General features: G+C 39.8%; 2 protein-coding genes across 2 annotated transcripts in view; one reads left to right on the top strand and one right to left on the bottom strand.

Annotated features, from left to right (window-relative positions):
• LOC139308948 (glutathione S-transferase 3-like) overlaps positions 1-1,100 on the bottom strand; it is a 37,347-nt gene extending 36,247 nt beyond the window's left edge. The window contains exon 1 of the mRNA XM_070932952.1: positions 1,079-1,100. The gene's annotated coding sequence lies outside the window, so the exon portion shown is untranslated. The remainder of the gene's footprint in view (positions 1-1,078) is intronic.
• LOC139308947 (1-acyl-sn-glycerol-3-phosphate acyltransferase epsilon-like) lies at positions 942-23,530 on the top strand. Its single transcript, XM_070932950.1, has 8 exons — positions 942-1,267; positions 4,575-4,644; positions 6,060-6,175; positions 7,470-7,559; positions 8,767-8,857; positions 16,951-17,112; positions 20,964-21,087; positions 22,247-23,530. The coding sequence occupies exons 1-8, from the start codon at positions 1,049-1,051 to the stop codon at positions 22,470-22,472; spliced, it is 1,098 nt and encodes a 365-aa protein (XP_070789051.1). The 5' UTR covers positions 942-1,048; the 3' UTR covers positions 22,473-23,530.
• The last annotated feature ends 1,766 nt before the right edge of the window (positions 23,531-25,296 follow it).

Genomic DNA, 25,296 nt, shown 5'->3' with positions numbered 1-25,296 from the left:
ATATGTTTTATTATATGAATAAATACATTTAAGATATTTATTCACGCATCTGCCTCTGGACTCTTCTATGCTCCTGGGTGTTTCTACGATCTCAATTCCACAGTATATTATGTATAACTATATATAGCCTGTATATTAAACCTTCCTATAAGGTTATGGAAGTGTCTCCTTCCTAGGGCTGAGAGAGAGTGACTGGTCTAAGATTACCCAGCTGGCTCCTGCGGAAGGAGGGCCGAACTAAAAAAATCTCCCAGATTCTATCAAGTGCCTTAATCCCTACCCCAAACAGATTCTCTTAATTCTCTTTGCGGGCCCTCAAAGTTTGCCAGATGTGCTCTTTCATTTCCATTTCTCCAACAACAACAAGACCTATCAACAGCCAAAGGGCAAATTAAGTTTGGGAAAGCGGAACAGAGCTCAGGGCTGGATGAAGCTCTGGGACCTTTATTCTCCCACCCCTCGTCCTTCAGCTTCTGCTTTTACTCTCCATTTTACTCAGTCCTTTGCCTTAACTTTAGTGGCTACTGCTACTCCCTGAGCTAGGACGGGTCAGTCCGAGTCGCCTAACTCGGGACTTTACGGCTCAGCCTGCCAACGACGCTCCTTCCCTTCCCTGCCGGTTATTCGCGCCTTTCCAAAATGACAAGCCTCCCCGCTGGAGGCGTGCAGATCCAAAGCGGAGAAAGGCCCGGAAACCTACTCGGCTCCCAACAACCGAGGCAGAGTTGGCTGGTGGCGGGCGCCGCTTTCCCCTCGCCCTCCCGGGAGAAAAAGGGCGGCGGCGGCTGATTGAGGGCGAGGGCTTGCATGAGCTCCGCCCGGCTGCCTCTCCCCGTGCGCGCCCATGCTGCTTCCGCCTGGGCTGTGGAGGGCCATGTGGCCGACAGCTGAGGCCGCCCTCTTCCTTTTCCTCCTCCTCCTCCTCCTCCCCTTCTCCCTCGGCGGCAGCCGGAGCTCACGGTCGTGAGAAGGAGCGGAGGCGCTTCAGCGCAGCTGCGACGGGCGAGGGGAGCAGAAGCCGAATCGCGCCCCGGGCGGAGGAGAGAAGATGCTGCTGTCGGTGCTGCTGCACACTTACTCCATGCGCTACGTGCTGCCCGCCGCCGTCATGCTGGGCACCGCGCCCACCTACATCCTGGCCTGGGGGGCCTGGCGGCTGTTCTCGGCCCTGCTGCCCGCCCGCTTCTACCACGAGGTGGACGACCGGCTCTACACCATCTACCAGAGCATGGTGCTCTTCTTCTTCGAGAACTACACCGGCGTGCAGGTGAGGGAGGGCGGCTCGCGGGCTGTGCTGAGGTTGGGGGACTCCGTTCTCCCGCTCGGCCCTCCAAGCCCGCCCTGCCCCGTCACGTCCCAGCCAGAGAGGCCGGAAAGGGGCCGGGAGAGAGAGAGAGATGCCTCTGCAGGCTTCCCAGCCCGAGCAGGGGAGGCTTGGGGGGGGGCGTTGAGTCCACCTGTGTGCTCAGTTCAGACCCCGCCAGCATTGCAAATACTGATAAGAGGAAGAAAGAATGCGATGGCCTCACTTGTCAGGGTCTTTTCTGGCACCAGGGGTAGTGAAGTATTTTTAGATGAGGGGGTCTGACTGCTGCAATGGACACAGCTGTCCCTCTCTCACTTCCCAAAATATAAAGGGGGGGGAGGGTGTCTGTGCAAGATAGCAAATATAGTAGCTGCTGCTTCCAGGCTTCCTGCCATTTTTTTCTGTGTAGCATAAAACTAAGGCCCAAATATCATTGATGCACCACAGAGGAAGGACTGACTTGCCTTTCGGTCTGAACGTTGTCACTATTTTCATTGCCCAGAAAAGAGACAATAGATCAGAAGTGAGGGACTGCAAGTATGTTGGTGTACAAAAGTTACGATGTACGCCACCCAGAATCACTTGTTGAGATGGGTGGCTATAGAAATCAAATAATAAATAATCTTGATTCTGGCTGATTGATTGCTGCTCTGACCAGGGCTGAGCTGCCTGACAAAAAAAGATAGGGAAGTGAGCAAATGCAAAGAGGCATGGTCCTAAGAATCTGAGTTCCTTACTTCTGCCCAGAATGGGAACCCAGTTGGTAAAATACTTGGTAAAATACTGTTGAAATCAGTATTTTACCAAGGAACAGGTCCAGCTATAAAACCTATACCACCACGGTCAAATTGGAGTTCTCTGAAATGATCTAGTAGTTAGAGCTTCCCGGTAGGTGGTGTGCATGCAGATTTGGAAGTTGAACCTTAGAATATATCTATTTTTGTTAGATTGTGAAATATTTCACATTTCATATAGTAAACTCAACACTTTTTATCAGGTCCGCCTGATCCACCAGTTGCGTCCCTTTCTGGACCGAGATGCCTTGTGCACAGTCACTCACGCCCTCATCACCTCCCGTCTGGACTATTGTAATGCTCTCTACATGGGGCTCCCCTTGAAGAGCACTCGAAGGCTCCAACTGGTCCAGAATGCGGCCGCACGGGTGGTTATGGGCCCACCTTGTTACACCCATGTAACACCTCTCCTGCGTGAGCTGCACTGGCTCCCAGTGGTCTTCCGAGTGCAATTCAAGGTGTTGGTTACCACCTTTAAAGTGCTCCATGGCATAGGACCAGGATATCTACGGGACCGTCTTCTGCCACCAACAGCCTCCCACCGACCAGTTCACTCCCACAGAGAGGGACTCCTCAGGGTGCTGTCGGCCAAGTTATGCTGGCTGGCGACACCCAGGAGGAGAGCCTTCTCTGTCGGAGCCCCTGCCCTTTGGTATGAATTGCCCCCGATATTCGTAACATCTCTGATCTCCGGGTCTTTCGCTGTGCCCTCAAGACCCTACTGTTCCGACAGGCGGGGTGTCTAATTGAATGATTTTAAATTGGGTTTTAACTTTGGGTTTTAAAATTCGGCCAAAACTATTTAATGATTTTAATTAATTTTAACTATGATATTGTATATTTATGTTTTTAATTTTGGCTGTACACCACCCCGAGTCCTTTGGGAGGAGGGCGGTATATAAATAAAATAATAATAATAATAATAATAATAATAATAATTATTATTATTATTATTATTATTATTATTATTATTATTATTATTATTATTAATTTGTTCCTACAGTTTTTCTGACAACAATCTGATTGAGCTGATGCCTGAATTACCAGAGTATCATTCTGAAGAATGCTACTCCACTCAAACCACTATTCTTTTTGCTTGCATTTTGATATAACTGTAATAGAACTGGCCCCCAAAACAGTTTTTGGGGATGGACTTTCTTTAATGAAGTTAAATGTAGAGAGTTTTCCCTCTCAAAAATGATTTTAAAAGTTTCTCCCCATTTTTTCAGAGTAAATATATGTGCTGAATCATCTGAATTAAACTGCATTAAATTTTTAATATGTATATGATTAATTAAAATACTTTAGTGTTACACAGTATCAGCAACAGGCTTAACTTGCTTTTAACTGCCCCTTTAAGTTTCTTGTCTGCATAACTGTTGCAAGCAGCTGCTGGAGAAGAGCTACAACTTTTGATTACAATATACTTTCTATTCTTCCATTCCCAGACTCCATTGTAGTTTTAATGAATAATTTTAATTTAATCAAATTACAATTCTCCATTGTCAACAAATTTCAATTATTTATATTGCAAAGATGCAGTGTAAGATGCTTAAAGCTACATATGCAACTGATGCTGATTCATGATAGTTTGTTATGTGTTTGGATTGCAATGATTGCAAATTTCAAGTGAGGAATTACGACTGAAATTACTCTTGTTTATCAAAAAGCAAAATATAGTAATCCTTTGGGCACACAAATACCTTGCATGTCAGTAAGAAGCATAGGAAAATGTTCTGTTTTTTACATTTCCCCCATACATTTAAAAGCCTTGTTTCTTGATTATGATGTAACCCCACCTAAATTATGAAGTAGTATGAACTGCTTATCTCTAAAAACAGCTTGCATGCTTTGTTGGTGCAAGTGATACTTATTTAAATGAAATTAATGAACTGCCATGGTAATGAAATTGTACCTCAGTTGCTACATATGTTAGAATCTTCCTGGATTTGCATAATATACTGAGATTCAAACTACAGCATATTATGTGAACATGCTCATATATGCTACTGTTATAAAGAACAATGTCACTGGAAACAACAAAAAACCCCGAACCTATCCTTAAGGTGTTTTTTGGGGGGCAGAGGATTTGGAATATATGATAGTCATAAAGCCAGTTACTTTCTTTGGTCTAGTTAGACTCTTGTATTTAAATGTAGAGGTGGAATCAGTAAAATGCCACAAAATTGAAGCAGTAGACCAAGGGTCTCCAAACTTGACAACTTTAAGACTTGTGGACTTCAGCTCCCAGAATACCTTAGCAGCCATGCTCGCTGGGGAATACCTGATGTTCACAAGCCTTAAAGTTGCCAGGTTTGGAGACCTTTGCAGTAAATCAATGCTGCATTGAGGTGGAAAAGGGAATTTTAAGAATAATTAACATTATTCATCTTTAAAAGAAGAAACAAAATTTGAGATTTTATTTTAAATTTATTTTTATATAATGAGTCTAAATACTTTTTCTCCCTTCCTAGATAATTCTGTATGGTGATTTGCCAAAAAATAAAGAGAATGTGGTATGTATAGCAAATCATCAAAGTACAGGTTTGTACATTACTGGTTTCTCTGTAAGGCATTTTTGTAATGTTAACAATTACAATAAATGAAGTAGAAGTACAGTAGTCTTCCCTTAAAAACTGTAATTGGGACTTGAGTTTTGCCCGTTGAGATGAGATGCCCGTGTGACTGCTTCACTGACAACCACAATCCCACCATTCCCTGTTGCAGTCATTAAACAATCTCACGGGTTATTAAGTGAATGAAGTCCCTCTCCATGCTTGTGGAGGGATTTTGGCTTCATATATTCTTGGATTTCAGCTGCTGAGGTTCAAGCAGACATGAAGGTGGTCATTCCTCTTTCCTGTCTCTGCAGAGCCAAGAAGGCATAAAACAGCACAACCAACCCTCAGAGATGAGAGGTTGCCAGATGGTAGCACTATTCAATCTTCTTGCCATCTTCCCCATTCACTTTCTGTGGAGGCCAACAGATTGGAAGGGCTAATCACATGATCGCAGAGTGCTTGACAACCAGTCATAAGGGCGAACAGGTTGCCAAGAAACCAGATTGTGATCACATGACCACCTTTTCTGAGGTATTCATAATTTCAAACAGTCATTAAGCGAGGACTACCTGTACGTAGAACTAACACTCAGATTAAAATATCTACAATTGAATATTTGGGTTATGGATTAATTTACTCCATGTGTAAGAGTTGGTAGAAGCTTGATTTTTTGAACGATATAGTAGAAGCCTGATTTAAAATAACAAGTTTTCCACATACAGTGAAGCTTTTAAAATTCTTCTTGGCAAATTCAGGCTCATACCTTTCCTTTGGTGCTCCTGCAAGATGAGATATCTAATTTTCTCCAGTTCCTCCCTGCTCTTTATAATTCCCTGTCTATATTAGAAAAGTTACTTTAAAAGATGGATACTTGGTAGAGTACCATAAAATGGTTGAAACAGATGCGGAAGTCAGATAAGAGAGATGAGTTTGGTTGCCATCTTCTGGGAGTGGAATCACTTTCTACCACTGTAAAACTACTGCTGGATTTTGTCACAAAAGTTTCCTATTTGTTATTAGCTTCATTGATAAACCACTTCATACCCCACAAGTTTTCTTTTTTTATAATTCAGCTTTTAAGAGTACATTTTGAAAAATGAGTCTATATCGATCTTGTTCTGTATTATACTAAAATGAGTTGGCAGTCCTAGTGAAATGAATTAAATAGCATCATATTCATTTAAAACTTTTCTATTGAAAATTAAGAAATAAATGGAAAATAGAAAGTTCAAAACCTAAAAAGAGAAGGTATAGAATTGTGGAAAGAGCTTATTTTACTTTATAACTGAAAAGCTCAGTTCATGCTCTTTAGCAGCATTTGTTTTCCGGAAAGAGAATTGGCATTGCGTATGCCAGGGATGTATTATATTTATAAATATTTGTGTTCTGGGTTTGCAGTTGATTGGATTATAGCAAATATGTTGGCCATCAGGCAAAATGCTCTTGGACATATTCGATATGTTTTGAAAGACAGATTAAAATGGCTTCCTCTCTACGGGTGGTATTTTTCTCAGGTAAATCTTAATTTTGTTTCTGTATTTTTATTTGTTTATCATATTTATATAGCTGCCCATCTCACAGAAAAGTGACTGTAGGTGGCGTACAACAAAAACAATTACAATTATTAATAGCAAGCTAGCTAAGAAAAAATATTTAAAACAATGTGGTTCTTTATTTATCATATAGCCACCCAACTCACAGAAAAGCTTAATGTAAAGTAGCTAGAAGTTACTGCTTATTTTTTGATGCAATTGTTTCTGCAAATATTTGGAAGTAAATCCCATTGGTTTCAGTAAAATATCAACCCCAGTAAAGAATTTCTCACATTGAAGCATAGAGCATAAGAACTATACATAAATCATATAGTAATTCTATCTTAACAATGAATTACCATTGTATATTTTGAAGGAAAAGCAATAGAAGACCATTTTATTTACAGAGTTAATTGATTTTGTTTGTATGCTACAAAAGAAATGTATTTCAGTCTGATTCAGGCTATTCCCAATCAAGCAGAGTTTGCTCCCCTACTAATCCACCCTCCCCTGTTATTTGAAACTCACCTTAATGTGAATATTTTTGCCATAATAAATGGCAAAGTTGCTACAGTACTTTCATTGTGCTGCAAGAGACTATCTTGGCTAATGCCCTGAAAAGTGCTAAATATTTCAATCCTAATTAGATTTACTTTGATTTAGAAGTAAACCACATGACATTCATTATAGTCAGGCAAGTTGGCATCATTTACAGCCTAAGTAGCCACTGAACCAAACACAATTAGGATTCCCATGTAAGAAATCTATCTAAATGTTAACATTTATTTCATTAAAGTCTGACACAGGTAATCCCTTGTCACTAGCCTCCATTGTATTATCTAGATAAGAATTTAAAATTTGGCTAGAGCCTCACTTTTGAGGCAAAAGTAATAGGTGGATTCTGGACCTCTATGAATTTTTCACTGCTTAATATAATAGTCCTAATACTTTGGAGCTTTGGCATAGTAATAATCATAGTTCAGATTCCCACAAAGAGAAGTTTTCTTTTATCTAGCATCCATATAGAATCAACTCTTATAGAAAAAAAAAACTGTATTTTTCTATTTCCTATTTTTTGAATAAAAAATATTATAAACTAATAGCAAAAACATCTGCATGTTCCTATCATTGCAAAAGCAAATTTAAGAGCACAGAAAGCTGCTTACCCTTCAGCAAGGAAAATGCTGGTACATTAATTTTTTTATTCTGGAGTATCAAACTACTGTTTCATGAATTATTAAGAGCTACAAACATATTCAATTTGTTTATATACTAGCACGGTGGAATATATGTAAACCGACGTTCCATATTTAATGAAAAGAAAATGAGGAACAAGTTGTATATCCAGATGAAAGCAAAAACTCCAGTAAGCTTCTCTATTTTCATTTTGTACAGTATACAAGTTCTCTCTCCCCCACTCTCTCCCTCCCCCCCCCACTCCTTATGTTTGTTATATCAGGTGACACAAAAGTAAAAAGTCAGAAGTCAATTCATTTTTCCACAATCAAATGCTGGTTTATACTTTCCTTCTAAGAAGTGAGGGAGCTGCTTTAAGCAGTTCTCTTCATTTGGTTACTGGAAGGATAAACATCTGTACCTTCCAGGAAAAATCCTGGCATTAGGATGTAAAACTGTTTACATAGAAAAATTAGGCTGAAGAAACTCATTTTTTAAACCAGCCTGTTAATTCTGTTGAGGGGTCATATATATCTCTCTTAAACAACCCTAAGCAACAGGATAGGTAGTCCTTGACTTACAACCACAGTTGAGACCAAATTTTGGCTGCTAAATGTTGCAGTCTTTAAGCAAATCATCACGGGATCAGACCCAATTTTATGACCATTTTACTGCTATTAAGTGAATTGCATGGCGTTTACATCAATCACACAGTTTGTTAAGCAAATCCAGCTTCCCCAATTGTCACAAATTGCAAGATGCTGCAACCATCATAAATGTGAGCCAGTTGCCCAAATTGTGATCATGTGACTGTGAGGACGTTATGCTGATTGCAACTTCAAGGATGGTTTGTAGGTTACTTTTCCTGAGCAGTTGTAACTTTGAACCATCACTAAACAAACAGTTGTAAGTCAAGGACTACCTGTAGTGGAAAAATATTAATGTAAGTTTATATTCATAAAAATTAACTTAATGACTAATGCATAATTGTATTAGTGTATTTGTGTTATTAAACAGCAAAGAGAATAAGAAAGACATTAAAGAAAGAAAAAGAAAATAGTTTCAATTTAGTCTTATTGTCCAAATAATTCATTATGGGATGCTAATGTTAAATGAATTGAGTTTTGCTTTAGTGCAGCAAGCCTGGGTGAGCTCTGCATTCTTTCACAAATTACATTTGTGAGAACTGATAAAAGCACAAAGTAATTGTGTTATGATGCAGGGTTGGAAGAAAACTGAGACTTTTGACTGGAGCAACCTCACTGAAGCTCAGTCTTACAACTTGCTTGTTATTCAGTTCCCAGTCTTGAAGCTGAACTGTTTAACTTAATAAAACTGTTCGTATACACACACACACACACACACACACACACATTTATATATATTTAATTCCACAGATGTACCTTGTGATTTTTCCAGAAGGAACACGTTACAGTCCAGCGCTGCGCAAACTCATTGCAGATAGTCAGGCATATGCTGAAAAGGAAGGTAAGAGAAACAAAATGGATTTGATATGAAAAGACAAGCACAACAGACTTCCATTTATTTAAACTATTTTTCTCCCACTTTGCTACTATAAAGCAGCATCAGAAGATAAAGTGAAACGAATAGATTACAAATGCTTTACTGGAAATCCACCATCATATGGCATACAATAAGCTGTTAGAGCCAGGATTTGGTGGGGAAGGGGGGAGAGTAATCAGATCTACCACTCTTCCCAAATGTTTTTAAAGGCCCAATTTATGATGGGGTAGTGCAATTGCCTTGATTCTGATAGCATTGATCGATGGCATTGCTTATTTCTGTCAAGCTAAAACCAGTTACTATATTTTCTGTAACAATATAACTTTTAGCAGTGTGAATTTGAATAATGAGACCATTTCATAGGATTCATTAACTGCACTAATCAAGACCTACCTGTATTCCTAAACCTATCACTCTAACAGTTGGAAAATTTCTTTGAGCTAAGACTGAGAGATCCTCTCCGGTTTACTCTGTTTACACCTTCCAGCTGATCTCTTTCCAAGCCTTCCAGAATTTCAGCTGGGAGGAGGTGCCCTGCATTGCCATTTTTTTTCCATCAAGTTTTTATTTTTTTAAAAATGTATACATATCATTATGTGGATGGTGTGGTGTTTGAGTATCATACATTTCAGTACAGATAAACATATAATTATTACATTCCATTTCCCTATCTCTTACATAACATTTTTATTTTCATATAAATATTAACAAGTATGCAATAACATCTAAACCAATATGCTTTAAAGTCCACCATATTATCTTTTGTTGTATGCAGCCCTAGTTCAGTGAAATCACAATTCATTAGTTTCTGGGCTTTTTTCCCCTCTTTTCTGGCAGCCAGCAGACCCTTTGCTGCCCATTGGGAGACTAAGATAGATCTATTTCGGCCTTATAAGGCCTCATCAGTTAGCCATACCCTCATCTCATGTATCCTCCCTGTAAAGGGCTGCATAATATCTTGGTTTATGTAGGTAGAACCTGGCTAAAGAGAAAGACACCTAAAACCTACGAAAAAGAAAGAAAAACAAATATTGTACCTTTACAGGGAGGATACATGAGATGAGGGTGTGGCTAACTGATGAGGCCTTATAAGGCCGAAATAGATCTATCTTAGTCTCCCAATGGGCAGCAAAGAGTCTGCTGGCTGCCAGAAAAGAGAAAAAAAAAAAAGCCCAGAAACTAGTGAATTGTGATTTCACTGAACTAGGGCTGCATAATATCTTGGTTTACGTAGGTAGAACCTGGCTAAAGAGAAGACACATAAAACCTACAAAAAAGAAAGAAAAACATATATATATATATATATATATATATATATATATATTTAGAATGATGATGTGTAAAATTATTAATGTGAAGATTAATCAATATAATTATTATCAATAACACATGTTTAAGTGATTAAATCTGTTTCTTTCATTTTTGAATGTAACTTTAAGAAGTTATATAGTTATAGTTGGAAGAGATATTAATTGGAAAATACACCATATCCTGTAGGTATTAGGAATATTATATACAACAACGAAAAGAGAGTGTGAAATGGAGTGGAGTGGAAGGGAGGAGGGGAGGGGAGAAAGAGTAAGGGTAGAGAGGGGAAAGGAGAGAGGGAAGTGGAGGGGAGGAGAAGAGAAGAGAAGAGTAGAAAGGGAAGGAGAGGGAAGCGGAGAAGAAGAGAGGAGAAATAGAGAGGGGAGAGGAGAAGGAGAGAGGGAAGGAGAGGGAAAAAGAGGAGAAGGAAGGAGGGAAGTAGAGAGAAAGTATACCGTCTGAATACCAGTTTCTTACATCCTAACATTTCAAGCTTACCACCATTTTCATTCTTTGTGTCTCTTTTTCATGTTTCTTTTCCTAACTTATTTGACTTTGTGATACATTGCTTTACATGCTTCCATTCTAAACTTCCACTAATATTCCCCCCCCCACCACTCCACAGTATTATATTCAAGGACATGATACTCTGTTTTGTTATTCATATTCCCATTATTTAACTCTTCCTCTCTGTATATTTTAAAGTTTGTTAATACACATAAATATGTCTACTTTCACATTGCCTATACAATAGTCATATTTTATACACTTTTAATAATACCATCATTCAACCTCTCATTTCCAATTAATAATGAATTCTCATTCATAATTTTCCAGTTTCATTGTGGTAATGTTTATCCTAATATTTATTTATATTAAATACCAACTAATTGTCCAGCCTATATCATTCTAATATTAATACAATTATTAATATATAATCATAACATATCTAACTTTTTCTCCCCTTAACCATTATCTCTTATCCTTTAATTCTATCTTTTTTTACTTGTCTCCCCTGTTTTCCTCTTAAGTCTTTTATTCCATCTACTTTGAAGTTTATATTCTGAATCCATAATATATTTTTTTTCTCCTTGCCCTGTCTTTTCCCACTGTTTAATTTGAAAGCTTTCTGCTCTAAATCCTATTGTTTCCCTCCAAACCTCTTCCCGTTCTTCCCATTTATTTTTAAAATCTTTTAAAATATTTTCCCCCTGTTTTAATTCCTCAATTCTTATTAATTTTAATAGTGTCTCCTCCTTGTTATCTTCTTTTTGCTGGTCTCTCAGTTCTAATTCCCCTTTTGTTCCATCTGATGATTCCATTCTTTCCTTCTTGTCCTGGTCTTTGCTCCTTGTCTCTTGTATACAATTTCCATGTCTTCTATCTATACCAGTGATGACGAACCTTTTTGGCATTGCGTGCCAAAAGTCTGAGCGCGCGAGCACCCTCGCGCTTCCGCGTGCCGGCACCCATAATGCAATGTGTGCCCCCATTTGCGCATGCGCACCCCATGCTCCCCTGCACATGCGCCCTGCACTGCACATCCGCATCCCCAAACATGCCCCCCTTTTTTCCAAGAGGGCGGGTGTTCTTAATGGAGGACAACTAGGTACCGGCCCATTCCATGGCAAGACAGCGTTCCCCAGCCAGCGCATGGCGCTGCCAAATGAGGCTAAGTGCGCTGCCAGGGAAGCTCTGAACATGTGGCTTGCCTGGGCTCCTTTCTGCTGGGAGCCGCTGTTCCCTGGCTCGGCGCAGCACCCCTACTTGATCCCCACCACTGCCGCACGTTTGGAGCTTCCCTGTTGGGACCGAGAGCACTTCTGCTGTATGCCGCCATCCCTTCTCCGGGAAAGAAGCGAGCTGCCAGAGGAGCAGGGAGCTGGTTGGGCGGCCTCCTACCCAGCTGGCCTGCTCGCCATGATGCTGGCGACAGCGGTGGCTTGCTTTCGTGCCCCGAGCGCAGTGCACAAACTTTCCCCGATGCTTCCCAAACTTCGATGTGGAGCTGAGGGTGGGTGGGAGGCAGAGAGGGAGGAGCAGGCAGCTGCTATGCCTCGGGGCTCCGGGGAAAGGCGGCTGAAAGCTCCATGCGGAGGCCGTCATCACGAGCCCCAGGGCCTCCTGCTTCCAAGGGAATGGCTCTGCTACTTTGAAGCAAGCGGCTGGGAAGCTTCCTCGCCAAGAGAGGAGCAGACGGCTGCTGCGCTTGTAGCGGGGAGTGGCACCACACATCTCTCTTTCCCCCTGGCTGACTCCGATCCTGGCCCTGCCTCTCCTCAGCCTCTTTCAGCTCTTGAGTTTGTTGCTCCCCGCAGCTCAGTGCTGTTTTCAATCGGCAAGTAAGGCAAGAGCGAGCGCAGCGTCCGTCTGCCTGTCTCTCGGCTTCCCGGCCACTCGCTTTGAAATAGCCAAGCCATTCCCTTGGAAGCAGGCTTGTGATTGTCGGCCTCCACATGGAGCTTTCGGCTGCTTCTCCAGGAAGCTTCCTCACCAAGAGACAGGCAGACGGAGGCATGAAATCCTGAAATCTTTTGAGACTAAACTAAAACTGATACCTGAAGAATCTGAATATCTCTCTCTCTCTCTCTCTCTCTCTCTCTCTCTCTCTCTCTCTCTCTCTCTCTCTGTATGTGTGTGTGTGTGTGTGTGTGTGTGTCTCCCCCCCCTCCCCACCCCCCTCTCTCTTTTCCTTCTGAAAAATTGATTTGGCAAATAAGCACCCTGGTCCCGATCTCTCCAGAGAGATTTAAGATTCTTCTTAGTCTCAAAAGATTTCAGGGCATGGAAAAGGAGAAACTCTGGCTGCCCTTCTGCTACTTCCCGGCATTGACTCAGGGACACAACTGCAAAACCCATCCGGAGTCGAGGGGACTTTGAGACAGGGACACGATCATCACCCCACATCCTCCTCGGCTTGCAACAGATGGCTCGGGTGGGCGCAAGAAGGCAAAGCCGGTAGAAGTGGCTGCTGAGCGCAGAGTGTGTGTGTGTGTCCTTGGGACGCAGAGAAGCCAGTTGGCTTTGGGTCATGGGATGGGGTGGATGCTGAAAAATTAACTCTCTCTCTCTCCCCCCACCCCCACCCTCATCCCCATCCACCCACCTCTCTCTTTTCCTTCCAAAAAATCGATTAGGCAAATAAGGTTTAGGTTTAGGTTTATTAAATTTGTATACCGCCCTTCTTCTGAAGGACTCAGGGCGGTGAACAGCCAAGATTAAAATACATGCAATATAAAAATTAAAATAAAACAAAATTAAATCAAATTGGCTTCCCAAAATTTAAAACCCTTTGCCCATAAAATAACCCATTAAAATTTTAAGCCAACCCGGCTTGCTGAAATAGGAAGGTCTTCAAAGCTCGACGGAAAGTACGGAGGTCTGGGATCAGTCGTATTCCTGAGGGTAGCTCGTTCCAGAGGGCGGGTGCCCCCACAGAGAAGGCTCTCCCCCTGGGGGTCGTCAGTCGACATTGTTTGGCCGACGGCACCCTGAAGAGACCCTCTCTGTGGGAGCGGATTGGCCGGTGGGAGGTTATCAGTGGCAGAAGGTGGTCTCGTAAATACCCGGGCCCTAAGCCATGGAGTGCTTTAAAGATGAGAACCAATACCTTGAAGCACATCCGGAAGACCACCGGGAGCCAGTGCAGCTCGTGCAGGAGAGGTGTTACATGGGAGCGCCATGTCGCCCCCATAATAACCCGCGAGACTGCATTCTGGACAAGCTGGAGCCTCCGGGTGCTCCTCAAGGGGACCCCCATGTAGAGAGCATTGCAGTAGTCCAGGCGAGAGGTGACGAGGGCATGAGTGACCGTGCATAAGGAGTTCCAATCCAGAAAGGGACGCAACTGACATATCAGGCGAACCTGATAGAAAGACCCCCTGGCCACGGCCGTCATATGCTCTTCTAAAAACAGCCGTGCATCCAGGAGGACGCCCAAGTTACGAGCCCTCTCCGTGGGGGCCAATGACCCGCCCCCAATAGTCAGCGATGGCACCAGCTGGCTATATCGGGACGCCGGCAGCCACAGCCACTCGGTCTTGGAAGGGTTGAGTCGGAGCCTGTTCCTCCCCATCCAGACCCGCACGGCCTCCAAGCACCAGGACATCACTTCAAGGGCATCGTTGGGGTGGTCTGGGGTAGAGATGTACAGCTGAGTATCATCAGCGTACAGATGGCACCGCACCCCAAATCCACGGATGATCTCACCCAGCGGCTTCACATAAATGTTGAACAGGAGAGGTGAAAGGACCGACCCTTGCAGCACCCCACAAACAAGGTGCCTCGAGGTCGACCTCTGCCCCCCAGCCAACACGGACTGTGACCGGTCGGAGAGATAAGAGGAAAACCACCGTAGAACGGTGCCTCCCACTCCCAACCCCTCCAGCCAGCGCAGCATGATATCATGGTCGATGGTATCAAAAGCCGCTGAGAGATCTAATAGGACCAGGACAGAGGAACAACCCCTGTCCCGAGCCCTCCAGAGATCATCGACCAACGCAACCAATGCCGTTTCCATGCTGTACCCAGGCCTGAAGCCGGACTGGAACGGATCCAGATAGACAGTTTCATCCAGGTACTGTGGGAGCTGTCGCGCCATCACACTCTCGACAACCTTCGCCACAAAGCGAAGGATCTTTCAGTTTCTGGCACTGTCGCACATGTGAAGGTCAGCTGATCGTCGCGCACGCATGCGCACCAGTAACCAGAAGACTAGCTGGCCAATGTGCATGCATGTGCCACAAACCCGGAACAGGAATGGGCGACGCCTCGCGTGCCAGGTGAAATGGCTCTATGTGCCACAGGTTCGCCAACACGGATCTTTACGATCAAATATTTCCACTATGTCCTTGTGTAGTTCCAGGATAAGGTCCCTAATGTTCTTAATGTTTTGAATCATTAACTCCATTCCGTTTGAGTCTCCACAATCGTCAGTTCAGAAACCAAACCTCAAAGTCAAATTTAAATGTCTCATCAATGATCAATCAAATCAGTTGGTTACTTCAGGGATCCTCCACTCCTCAAGTCATTTTTGTATCTCCCAATAGTATTTATGGATCCCCAGACACAAATTCTTTTTTAATATTCCAGTCTCCAGTGGTTAAAAGGTAAATATGTATAGTTCAACAGTTATTTCCCTTCATTTCAATATTTACTCCCAAATTGCAAAAATTCACTGTCATCAGCAGATGGCGCTCTTTACTTCACTATGCTACCTCTCTGCTTTTATTTTGACAAGTCCAATTTATTTCTCTTGCTTAGTTTAACTTATAACTCTGTTACTTATGGCAAATTATTTGAAGAAAAGGTAGATTTATAGTTCCAGCATCTTAATATGCTGCTTTAATATCACGCCTTTTGTTTTGGGGATTCCATTTCCAACTCAATTTTCTTTTTAAACAAATATTTACTTCTTTAAATTTCCAATATGCTTTTTCACAATAGTTACATGCCGCTGTAACAAATTGTTCTAAAAGGTATTCCCCTTAAATTTGGGGGGGGGGAGTCTGGCTTCAGCTGTAAATCTTTTCTTACCCAGACGACACACCATTCACCATTTCTCTCCTGCTGCACAAACTTATTGTTTCTGGCTGTTCCCTGGCTTCATGGCAGCCATTTTAACTGCCGCTGCTCCTAGTCTTCGGATGAGGGGGTTTTCTGAGTCAGAGAGGGGAGATGCGGCTCCCCTCAACATGCAAGGCAGTACCCCTTTGCTTCACCACCTCTACAGGGTGGCTATGGCTTTAAATGAAGCCCCCGACAGGGTGAGCTCGGAATGGACCTGTGGAGGTCGCGGATCTTGCTTCCGAAGGCGCCGGAAGTTCAACTGGAAGACCTGCATTGCCATTTTGAGAGGCAATTCAAATACCCAATCAGGACATTGGTGTCATTACTGAATGGTCAAAGAAGGTAGAGTGTTAAAAGTAGCCCTCTGGAGCATAAACAAAAGTTCTGGAAGCAAAGACTGAAAGAAAGAATTTCTGAGTTGAGTTACAATTTACTGGTTAAGATTGTATATAAGATTGTATTTCCTGTGAGCTGCGGTGAGTGAGTAGGCAGCAATAAAATTTTCCAAATAAAATAAAATAAATAAATATAAAATGTCTAAAAGTTTATAAAAGAATATATAAGAAATGTGTTAGGGTTTGAAGAACCCATTAACAATTTTTTCCAAGTCTTGGAGTTGATAAAGTTGATTTGAAATTAATTTTATGTGCCATGGATGCAACACATGACAATATTTTATATTCCTTCGCAGTTTTGGAAGGGTGTAGATTTGTAACTAAATTGCATTCACATATCACTTATTTATTATGTTCAGATTGAACTCTGGATACATATTTTGTGTTCCATGATGAGGAAAACAATTGTCATGATTAGTTATTGAAGAATATTTTTGCCACAACAGCTCTCTTTGTTCAGTGATCAGAGAACATTTGGATATCTTCTCTGCAAATTAAATGTGTGTTTTAGAGAGATATGGAGGCTTAATAGACCACTGTGAATGCCATGAACTTACATGCATTTAGAATAAGCCCTATGATTCACTGAATTGATCTGTGATACTGGGTAGATGTGTGATCATTCTCCTCAATGATAAAAAGGAAAAATAAAAACACTAGCTTGGGTCTAGAGAAAATCAGAATCAATGGCTGGTTTTATAGATGTCACCTGCAGGATCTAGAGATGTTACCATTTTCCTGGGCAACCTACTAAATCTTTTTCACTCTGCCTTTTTTCTTGGTTAGGTCTCACAGTACTGAAACATGTCCTTACTCCACGGGTGAAGGCCACTCACGTTGCTGTTGATTCAATGAAAAGCTACTTAGATGCAGTTTATGATATTACAATAGCCTACGAAGATACTACAGACCATAAAGGACAAAGAAAAACGGCACCAACCATGACCGGTGAGTAGATGTTATTAAAAGCCTTCTCTTGACTGATTCAAACTGGAAGAATCCACATCCTTCATGGAATTTCTAGAACATTCAACATGAACTTTTTCTGTGCTCCAAATGATATATGGTTGGGCTCAGGTTTTTGTTTGACTTCTAAATTTCTAATTAATGGTTTATTTCTATTTTAGGCTCTCTTTCTATTGGCCGGCAAATACATTTGTTTACATAAGCTAGCATTTAACTTGATTTGTTGCTGCACTGGATTTTAAACTGGGGAGGAGAGTTCTTTGTTCTTTCTTTTATATACATGTTTCAAGCCGCCTTGAGTCTTTGGAGAAAGGCGGCATACAAGTTGAACAAATAAATAAATAAAATAAATATATTTTAATTACCGGTATATAATATCATTTATATTTTGTTAGCATATAGTTATGTTAAGAACAGCAGTTTACTTTTGAGTGTGTATAGGCAGACATAATTTGTGACTTTCATGATTTGTCTCTCCTAACAGGGCAACAGTGAGGTCTTTTTTTTTTTTTTTTTTTTTTTAATTTGATTTATATGCCACCCTTCTTCGGAGACTCAGGGCGGCTTACAATGCGTTAAGCAATAGCCTTCATACTTTTGTATATTTATACAAAGTCAGTTTATTGCCCCCACAAACTGGGTCCTCAATATTACCTCTTACCTCTTATATCAAAACGAACATTACCACATGTGAGGCCAAATGTGTTTCAAATGGATTTAAGGAGGGGAAGGGAAGAAATAAAAAATAGAACATTTCATCCACACAGACCAGGCACATTCATTGATTATGTGCCAATAGGTCAGTGTCAATACTTAGTGACCACATAGATGGGTATTCTCCAGGTTTTCCCGGCGTGTACCCATTGCTGCTGTAATTGAGTCCACCCATCTTATTGCGGCTTATCTTCTTTTTCCTTTCCTTCTACCTTCCCCAGCATTAGAGCCTCCTCCAGAGTGCTAGTTCTTCCCAGAATGTGTCCCAAATGGGATGATTTGAACCTGGTCATTTTTGCCTCAAGTGAGATTTGTTCTGTGATCCATTTCTTTGTTTTCTGGGCCATTCATAGTATTCTCAGGAGCCTACTCCACCATCAGATATGAAAAGCATCAATGCTGTTTCTATCCTGCTTCTTCAAAATCCAACTTTCACTTCCATAGAGTATCACAGAGAAAATCATTACCTGCACACCTCTGACCTTTGACATCTGAATGTATTTTACAAGTTTTCATTTTTATTTAACCAAGTCTTGTCTGTGGCATATTTCTTTATTGCTATTTCCTTTATTAGTGATAGTCGATCCAAAAGCCATCCACCACTTCACTGTCTTCTTTTGTAGTTCTAAGCCTACATGTAGTCTTATTCCCTTGTTGTCATCAGGCTGCTTGATTTCACTGTTAGAGCTTGCAGTTCATTGGCAATCTCAGCACTCAGAGTATAATATCATCAGCACAACACACATTATTGATGTTTCTTCCCCAAACCATTCTTCTTTCCTCTGCCCAGAGAGTCCAAGTACATTTTCCTCCTTGATATTTCTAACATTGGCATTCCAGTCTCCAATGACAAGCTGCACATCAATTTCAATTTCAGATTTAATGTTCTACCCATTTCAATTTTAATGTGACCATTAAACTCAGGAACATTATCTTCTTCCGTATCAGTGGTTGGAACACAAGTTAAAATAATCAAAATAATATATTGATCAGATTAAAGAGTTATCTGCAAAATCTAATTGATGTAATTGGTCTGTGATTGCATTGTATCACAGACAATACATTGCCAAGTATCGTTCTTATTTTATTGTTTCTGACTGAAAATCTGCTCTTCCTTCTTTGTTTTTTTACAGTATGTCCTGAGTAGTAGTAGGATCTCCTGAAAGTGTTCAATTTCTATCCATTTATTTGTTTGTTTGTTTGTTTGTGGCATTTCTATGCCACCCAACTCCCTAGAGACTCTGGGCGGCTTACAGCAAAAAAAATGCAAACAATATCCCGTAAATTTTTTTTAAAAAAGAACATTAAAAACCCATGCACTCCATTCTATGGCCGGGTCTCGCAAGATCGCCGTAGCGAGATCAATGGCCCCAGGCCTGCCGGAAAAGCCAGGTCTTCAGAATTTGCTGATATTTAACATGTCCATTTGTTTCCTATTTCACTGCGTTGAACTTTCTGTGTTTATCTCTCTTACAAAAGCACCCATATTTATCCTTTAATAATTGGGGATTTGCCACCAACTTTGGAAGAGGGACTTTGGAGTGCTGGAGCGGGAAAGGTGCAATAGAAAGCTGGAGAGTTGCATATTTCCTGTGGGCCTACCCAAGCTACATGTCCCTCCTTAACCACAGACTTTATAGACAATGAAGTCTTGTGTTATGACTGAATAATGCCCAGAGCACCACATCAAGTAAAAGCCATCCCTGTTCTCAGTGCATTGAGGGAAGATGGGGAATGGATTTCTGATCTTAAGAAGCATGCAATGAAGTAGCTGGTTATTTCTATGTATGTGTATATGTATACCTGCCATTTTTCCCTCAGAAAATGTTATTTTCTTTAGTTTTCAATGTGCTCTTAGGATAGCATTGTATCCTGTTTTATTGTTTTTATTAATACTGGCTTTTTAAGAAAAATAACATTTATTAATGTCTACAGTTTTTAGAAAATAAGGCTTCGGCACATACTTAATTCTCAGTAAACGTAATTTTGCATTTAACTTTTATAGAAAAATTGTCATTTTTCTATTGGGTTTCTTTAATCGTAATCTTAAGAACAATGTTCTAAAAATAGGTACATTTTTTGAAAGTGGAATCTAGGAATTTATTTGAAACAAGACATAGATGCTTTCATTTCATACCAGTATATGAGGTAAAAAATAAAATAGGATGCATTCATCCCATTCATTTAATGATAAAAATGTAAGAAATTATTATATTCTTTTGTATCTTTAAAGAAAAAATATACTTCATATTGTTTTTGTTCTTTATCTCCATTTAAACTAAATTAAACCAACAATCTGTTTTGTCATTTCCATTTAATGAGGCCTGTGAGCATTTGCAATACTGTAAAGAGTCACATGGGAATGTGAGAAATTATTTTTCCTGTATATTTTCAATGTTTAATATAAAATGTTAGCAATTAATATATTTAAACATAGTCTAAAAACTCATAGATCTTGTTATACACTTTTTAAAAATTATTTTAAAAGAAATACATGCAGCCTTTTAGAATAAAAGATTTGCTAGGGCAGTGATGGCTAACCTTTTTGCCATCGTGTGCCAAAAGTGGGGGGAGTGCACGGGGTGGTGGTGTCGCTCGCGCGCATACCCACACCCATAATTCTAAGTGCCCCACACATGTTGTGCGACCCCCACGCGCTCTCCCCACTTGATGCATGCGATGGCAAGCTAGGCCCATTTTTCAGTCTCCCCAGGCTCCAGGGCCTTTCTAGGAGGCTGGGGAGGGCAAAAATGGCCTTCCCCACTCCCCTAGAGGCCCTCTGGAGGCTGGGAACAGCCTTTTTCCTGACTTCCAGTGGTCCCAAAAGGCCTGAAAATCAGTTGGCCGGCGCGTGCATGCACGGTGGAGCTGAGCTCGCATGCCCACCGATATGGCTCCGCATGCCACCTCTGGCACACGTGCCATAGGTTCGCCATCACGGTACTAGGGTGACTTTAAAAAGCAGTTTAAAATCAGAGTCTAAAAATCCAGATTTGGATTTTTGGATCAGTTTTAAAGATTGTTAAATAAATAAGTTAGCTTTTAATTTTACAAATAAAATTGAAATGAAATTAATCATGTTATAACAAAAGTATTTATAATGTCCTTCTGGATTTTAGAATTTCTTTGTAAGGCGTGTCCAAGAATTCATATCCATATTGAACGAATTGAACTAAAAGACATTCCAGGAGAACAAATGTTTATGAGAAGATGGCTTCATGACCGTTTTGAAGTCAAGGACAAGTAAGTGGTAAAAGGCCTGGCTCTATCTATAGCATTTGATTATTTTTTAATAAAAAGGAGCTATCTTTATTACTTGTATTAATAATAAATGTTGCTAGCTTAACATTTTACAGAATTGTGATGTATGAGTTATATGCTATATTGCACTTGGGAAAATTTGTGTGGAAAGTGTAGAGTAAGGTAATAAGATCAATGATTATGAGAGCGGGAAATATCACTCAAACTAATGTTGTGGTACTGTACTTGTGATTGTAACTATGAATCAATATTGATGTGAATATCCTTTACTTACAGGCCAAAAAACCCCTGGTCCAGTTTGAATCAGTATACCCACATCTGTAAAACAATATTTTTTTTATAGATGTGAATATACTGATTCAAATTTGACTAGGTGAGACTAAAGGATATTCACAATCCATACGGATTCAATAGCAGGCTAGCCTTCTCTATAAGCTATAAGTTAATTGATTTTGTCTTGAATGCTGTGTATATTTAGCTAGTTGTGACTTGTAACAAATCTTGGGTTTATTTGTTACAATAAATGCACCCATATAGCTTAGCTAAAACTCTATAGTCATTTTCATTTAAGTCCATTTAGCAGCTTTAATTATTTACATTTACCTACTTAAGGAAAATAGAGCTGTGCAGAGCATTCAGAATTGGTCCTTCACAAAACACATCAGTATGAACAAAGGGCTCTCTTTGAAGGGTAAAACAGCCGCATCCTTTGTGAGACTTAAGCAGCTGCTTCAAAAAGATATGAACGCTTCCATTGGAATTGCTAACAAAATTGTCTATGCCTACACAGAGACAGCTGGCAATATTCCTTCCAGGGGTTGTGACTGCTTGAACATTTCAGAGACAGATGCTGCATATGTGCTAACTTGCTTCGTATCACACCTCTTTGAATCTTTGTACAGCCCTAAAAATAAGTCTGGCCAAATTACACACCGTAGTAAAATTTGTGCTATTTGCAGATGAAGATTAAAAAATTCAGTCCCTGATGTATGAAAGAAAGAATTTCAGGCCAAAAGTCATGGTTCTTGGAGGAAAGTATTTGTGATAAATTATCAGAGATAATCAGAGAATTGTATAAAAGCTTTAAACCAAAAGCATATGATAAATAAATCTCATTTTTAAACTTTTTCCTTGCTTCTAGATTGCTAATAGAATTTTATGATGCAAAAGATTCTAAAAGAAGAAATAGGTTCCCTGGGAAAAGTGTTCACGCTAAACTAAGTCTCCAGAAAACATTGCCATCCGTATTATTTTTAAGCGGTTTGACTGCCAGCATGCTACTGACAGAGTCTGGAAGGAAACTTTACATAAAAACATGGATATATGGGAGCTTATTAGGCTGTCTCTGGGTCAGTATTAAAGCATAAAAACTGCACTTTCATTCAGTGGCTTTTCTCTCTTGCTTTGCACATCACATCAAATTCTTTCCTAAATTTATATTAAAATTTTAAATAAAATCTTATCAATTGAATATTGTATCAACACACTGTTAATCTAATTTCGTTGTGGTGGTTATGACAAAGTTAATTATGTTTCTGATTTTGGAGAAGAACAGAGGAGATAATAAAGGCTTAGCATATTTTTCTTCCATGACTATGTAACTACCTACATATAACATACACTGTATGTGTTTATACTGGTTCAAATGGAGCAGTGAATGGTTTATTTCTGACAAGGTTTTCTGTTTTTTAGTTTATTACAAAAGCTCTTACATTATAAACTAAAAACTAAACTGGTTTCTACTGATACCTTCTCTATTTGAATCTAGATGTGGTTTTTTTCAGTTTTGAAAAGTTGCTCAAGCACAGGCTGTAAAAAAAGCAGGTGAAAAATTCTTTATGGAAAGATGAGTTTAATAAGTGAACAAAATTTTGATCCTGTTATGTGGCTAGTTAACTTCAGTTTTATATTTCTTTTAAATCCACAAAGTGTAGTTTTTATTTAAACACCTTAAACTTGTACATGAGTAATTATATATTCAAAATAGATAATGCACTAACTGAGGCTCATTCAGTTATAAATTTGCCAAATTTCTAGAATACTTCAGCTAAACTTCCAGTTAAGAAACACCAGAAAAGTTCATGAATATTCCAAGTTCCTGTTTAGCCAGGCTGCTTCATGTACAATGGCTTGCTTCACGTTAAGGAGAAAAACATGCAGTCCAGCTTGAGAATAAACCAACTGTGAAACAACCATTAGAGATGGAAAATGTTATTGGTGAAATGAGTATGAACTGAAGTAAGCAATGCTGCTGTGCATGAAAAGTACATTTTATGGAAATGAGGAATATGTGTATGTTCTTGCCAAAATATAAAATATGTGCCTTTGTTCGACATAATCCTGAATTGCAGTCTAATTATTACAATTCAGTCTTACTTTTGGATACTTTGAAAATTTTTTGCACTTGATGTGTGCTTCTGATGAACAGGAGATTGAGATTGGGTTTTTGAGCTCTGTGGTTTGAAATGTGGAAAATATTCTGTTAATATTTTACTTGCACAAGAACATTTCTTGTCACTGTTTGGAGACATACCAGTATACAATTTCATAAAATTTAGCATCTCTCTATCCTGTATCTAGTAGGAAAAGGGATGCTATTTTATACGTTGTTTTATACAACAAAGGAAAACTGTCATGATTCCAATATTAGAATAAAAAAAATGAAAGGCTTTTAAAAATCTTTCTGAACTTCTTATGTCCAGTTTTTGCTGAGTTTGCAAAAGCTCAAAGTGCTGGATATAAAATGATCAGGTTTGAGATTTTTTTTTTAATAATATTAAACATATTTTACTCCGGTATGTAAAAAAAACCTAATTGTTTTTTTATATTTGTCCTAAAATTATATAATGTATTTATTATTCTGTAGATGATCATTTTCACCTCTTCACTGTTTGACTTTTTGTTCTCAGGTTAATGGAAAAATCTAGTAACAAATTTTATGGGAGGAAAGTTTTGAATATTTAAAATGATGTATTGTGCCATGTCAAAGCAAGCACATTTCAGATGGCTACGTACTTGTGATTGTCTGTGTTTAGACTAATATTCCTCCTTTGGCTGTTTTTGGTTTAATAAGGCAGAACAATTAGTTGCAAATTTAAAATTATAAACTTCAGGTCAAAAAGTCTCAGAAGCCAGTTCACTTGAGCCTTTTGCAATGATCTGCTCAGAATTTCTTCAGGTCCTTTGACTGAAACAAAGACATGTTTAAAAAGTCAATTATCAATGGAGTGAAAGTCTTGTTTAATTTTATTATTTGTGTTTCGTATATTCCTCTTGCTACTTTAGTAGCTAGTTTTTATTTCAGTCCAAGAAAACGGGTTTAGGAAACAATTGTGTGATGTGGTGTAATTCAGACTGCAACATTTGTTGCAAATGAGTACCAAAGGAGCTATTTGTTGTTTTATTTTGTTTTAGGTTGGAATCCTAAATTTGTCAGGCTCTCAGTTTTAAGGGAACCATCTCTTTTGAAATGGTTACGTTATGGAAAAAGTGAGGCGTTTATGGCAGAATTAAATTAAAACATACATTACCATGGAAACTTCTTTCAAAAGATCACTTAAACATGCATAATTACAAATACATGGAACTGGAATAAATATTTGTAAATAACTACTATTCTATGTACATATTCTAGAGCACCCATCCCAACATCTGCCCACTGGCACTCCAAACTGTCCTTCCATTAACACTCTCCAGCACCCGCCTTTGGCACCCACACACCTGGTTACATTCTATAATGTCCAACTGCAGCACCCATTTGTCCATATTCTGTAGCACCACTCATGGCACTCCCCCACACACCTGCCTGCCCATTCCTAGCTCTCATTTACTAGCCTGCCTGTGCTTCTTTCCACATCATGGTCACATCAGATCCTCTCACTTAAGATTAGCAATGGGGACTGCTGGGATAGCTGTTGCTAAGCAATGTGGGCACATGACATAGCACTTTACAATTGCATTTCTTAGTGATGAAAATTCCAGTCCCAATTGCTGTCATAACCTGAGGACTACCTGTAAAGAAGAAAACAATCAATAAACTGTTTAAAAGTAGAAGAGGAAGACCAGATATGGAAATACAAACTGAAAGAATAGAATAATAATACATCATTGTTACCAATAAAAACTGTCTATAAACTAGGAAGCAGGCTGTCATTTGAATTTAGTACTTACATTGTGATATAGAACTAAGAT

Source organism: Pituophis catenifer, unplaced genomic scaffold (genome assembly GCF_029215685.1).
Source record: "Pituophis catenifer annectens isolate HBS135680 unplaced genomic scaffold, rPitCat1.0.hap2 SCAF_1, whole genome shotgun sequence".
In the NCBI taxonomy this organism is placed as follows: domain Eukaryota; kingdom Metazoa; phylum Chordata; class Lepidosauria; order Squamata; family Colubridae; genus Pituophis; species Pituophis catenifer.
This window is presented reverse-complemented; position numbering and strand designations above follow the sequence as displayed.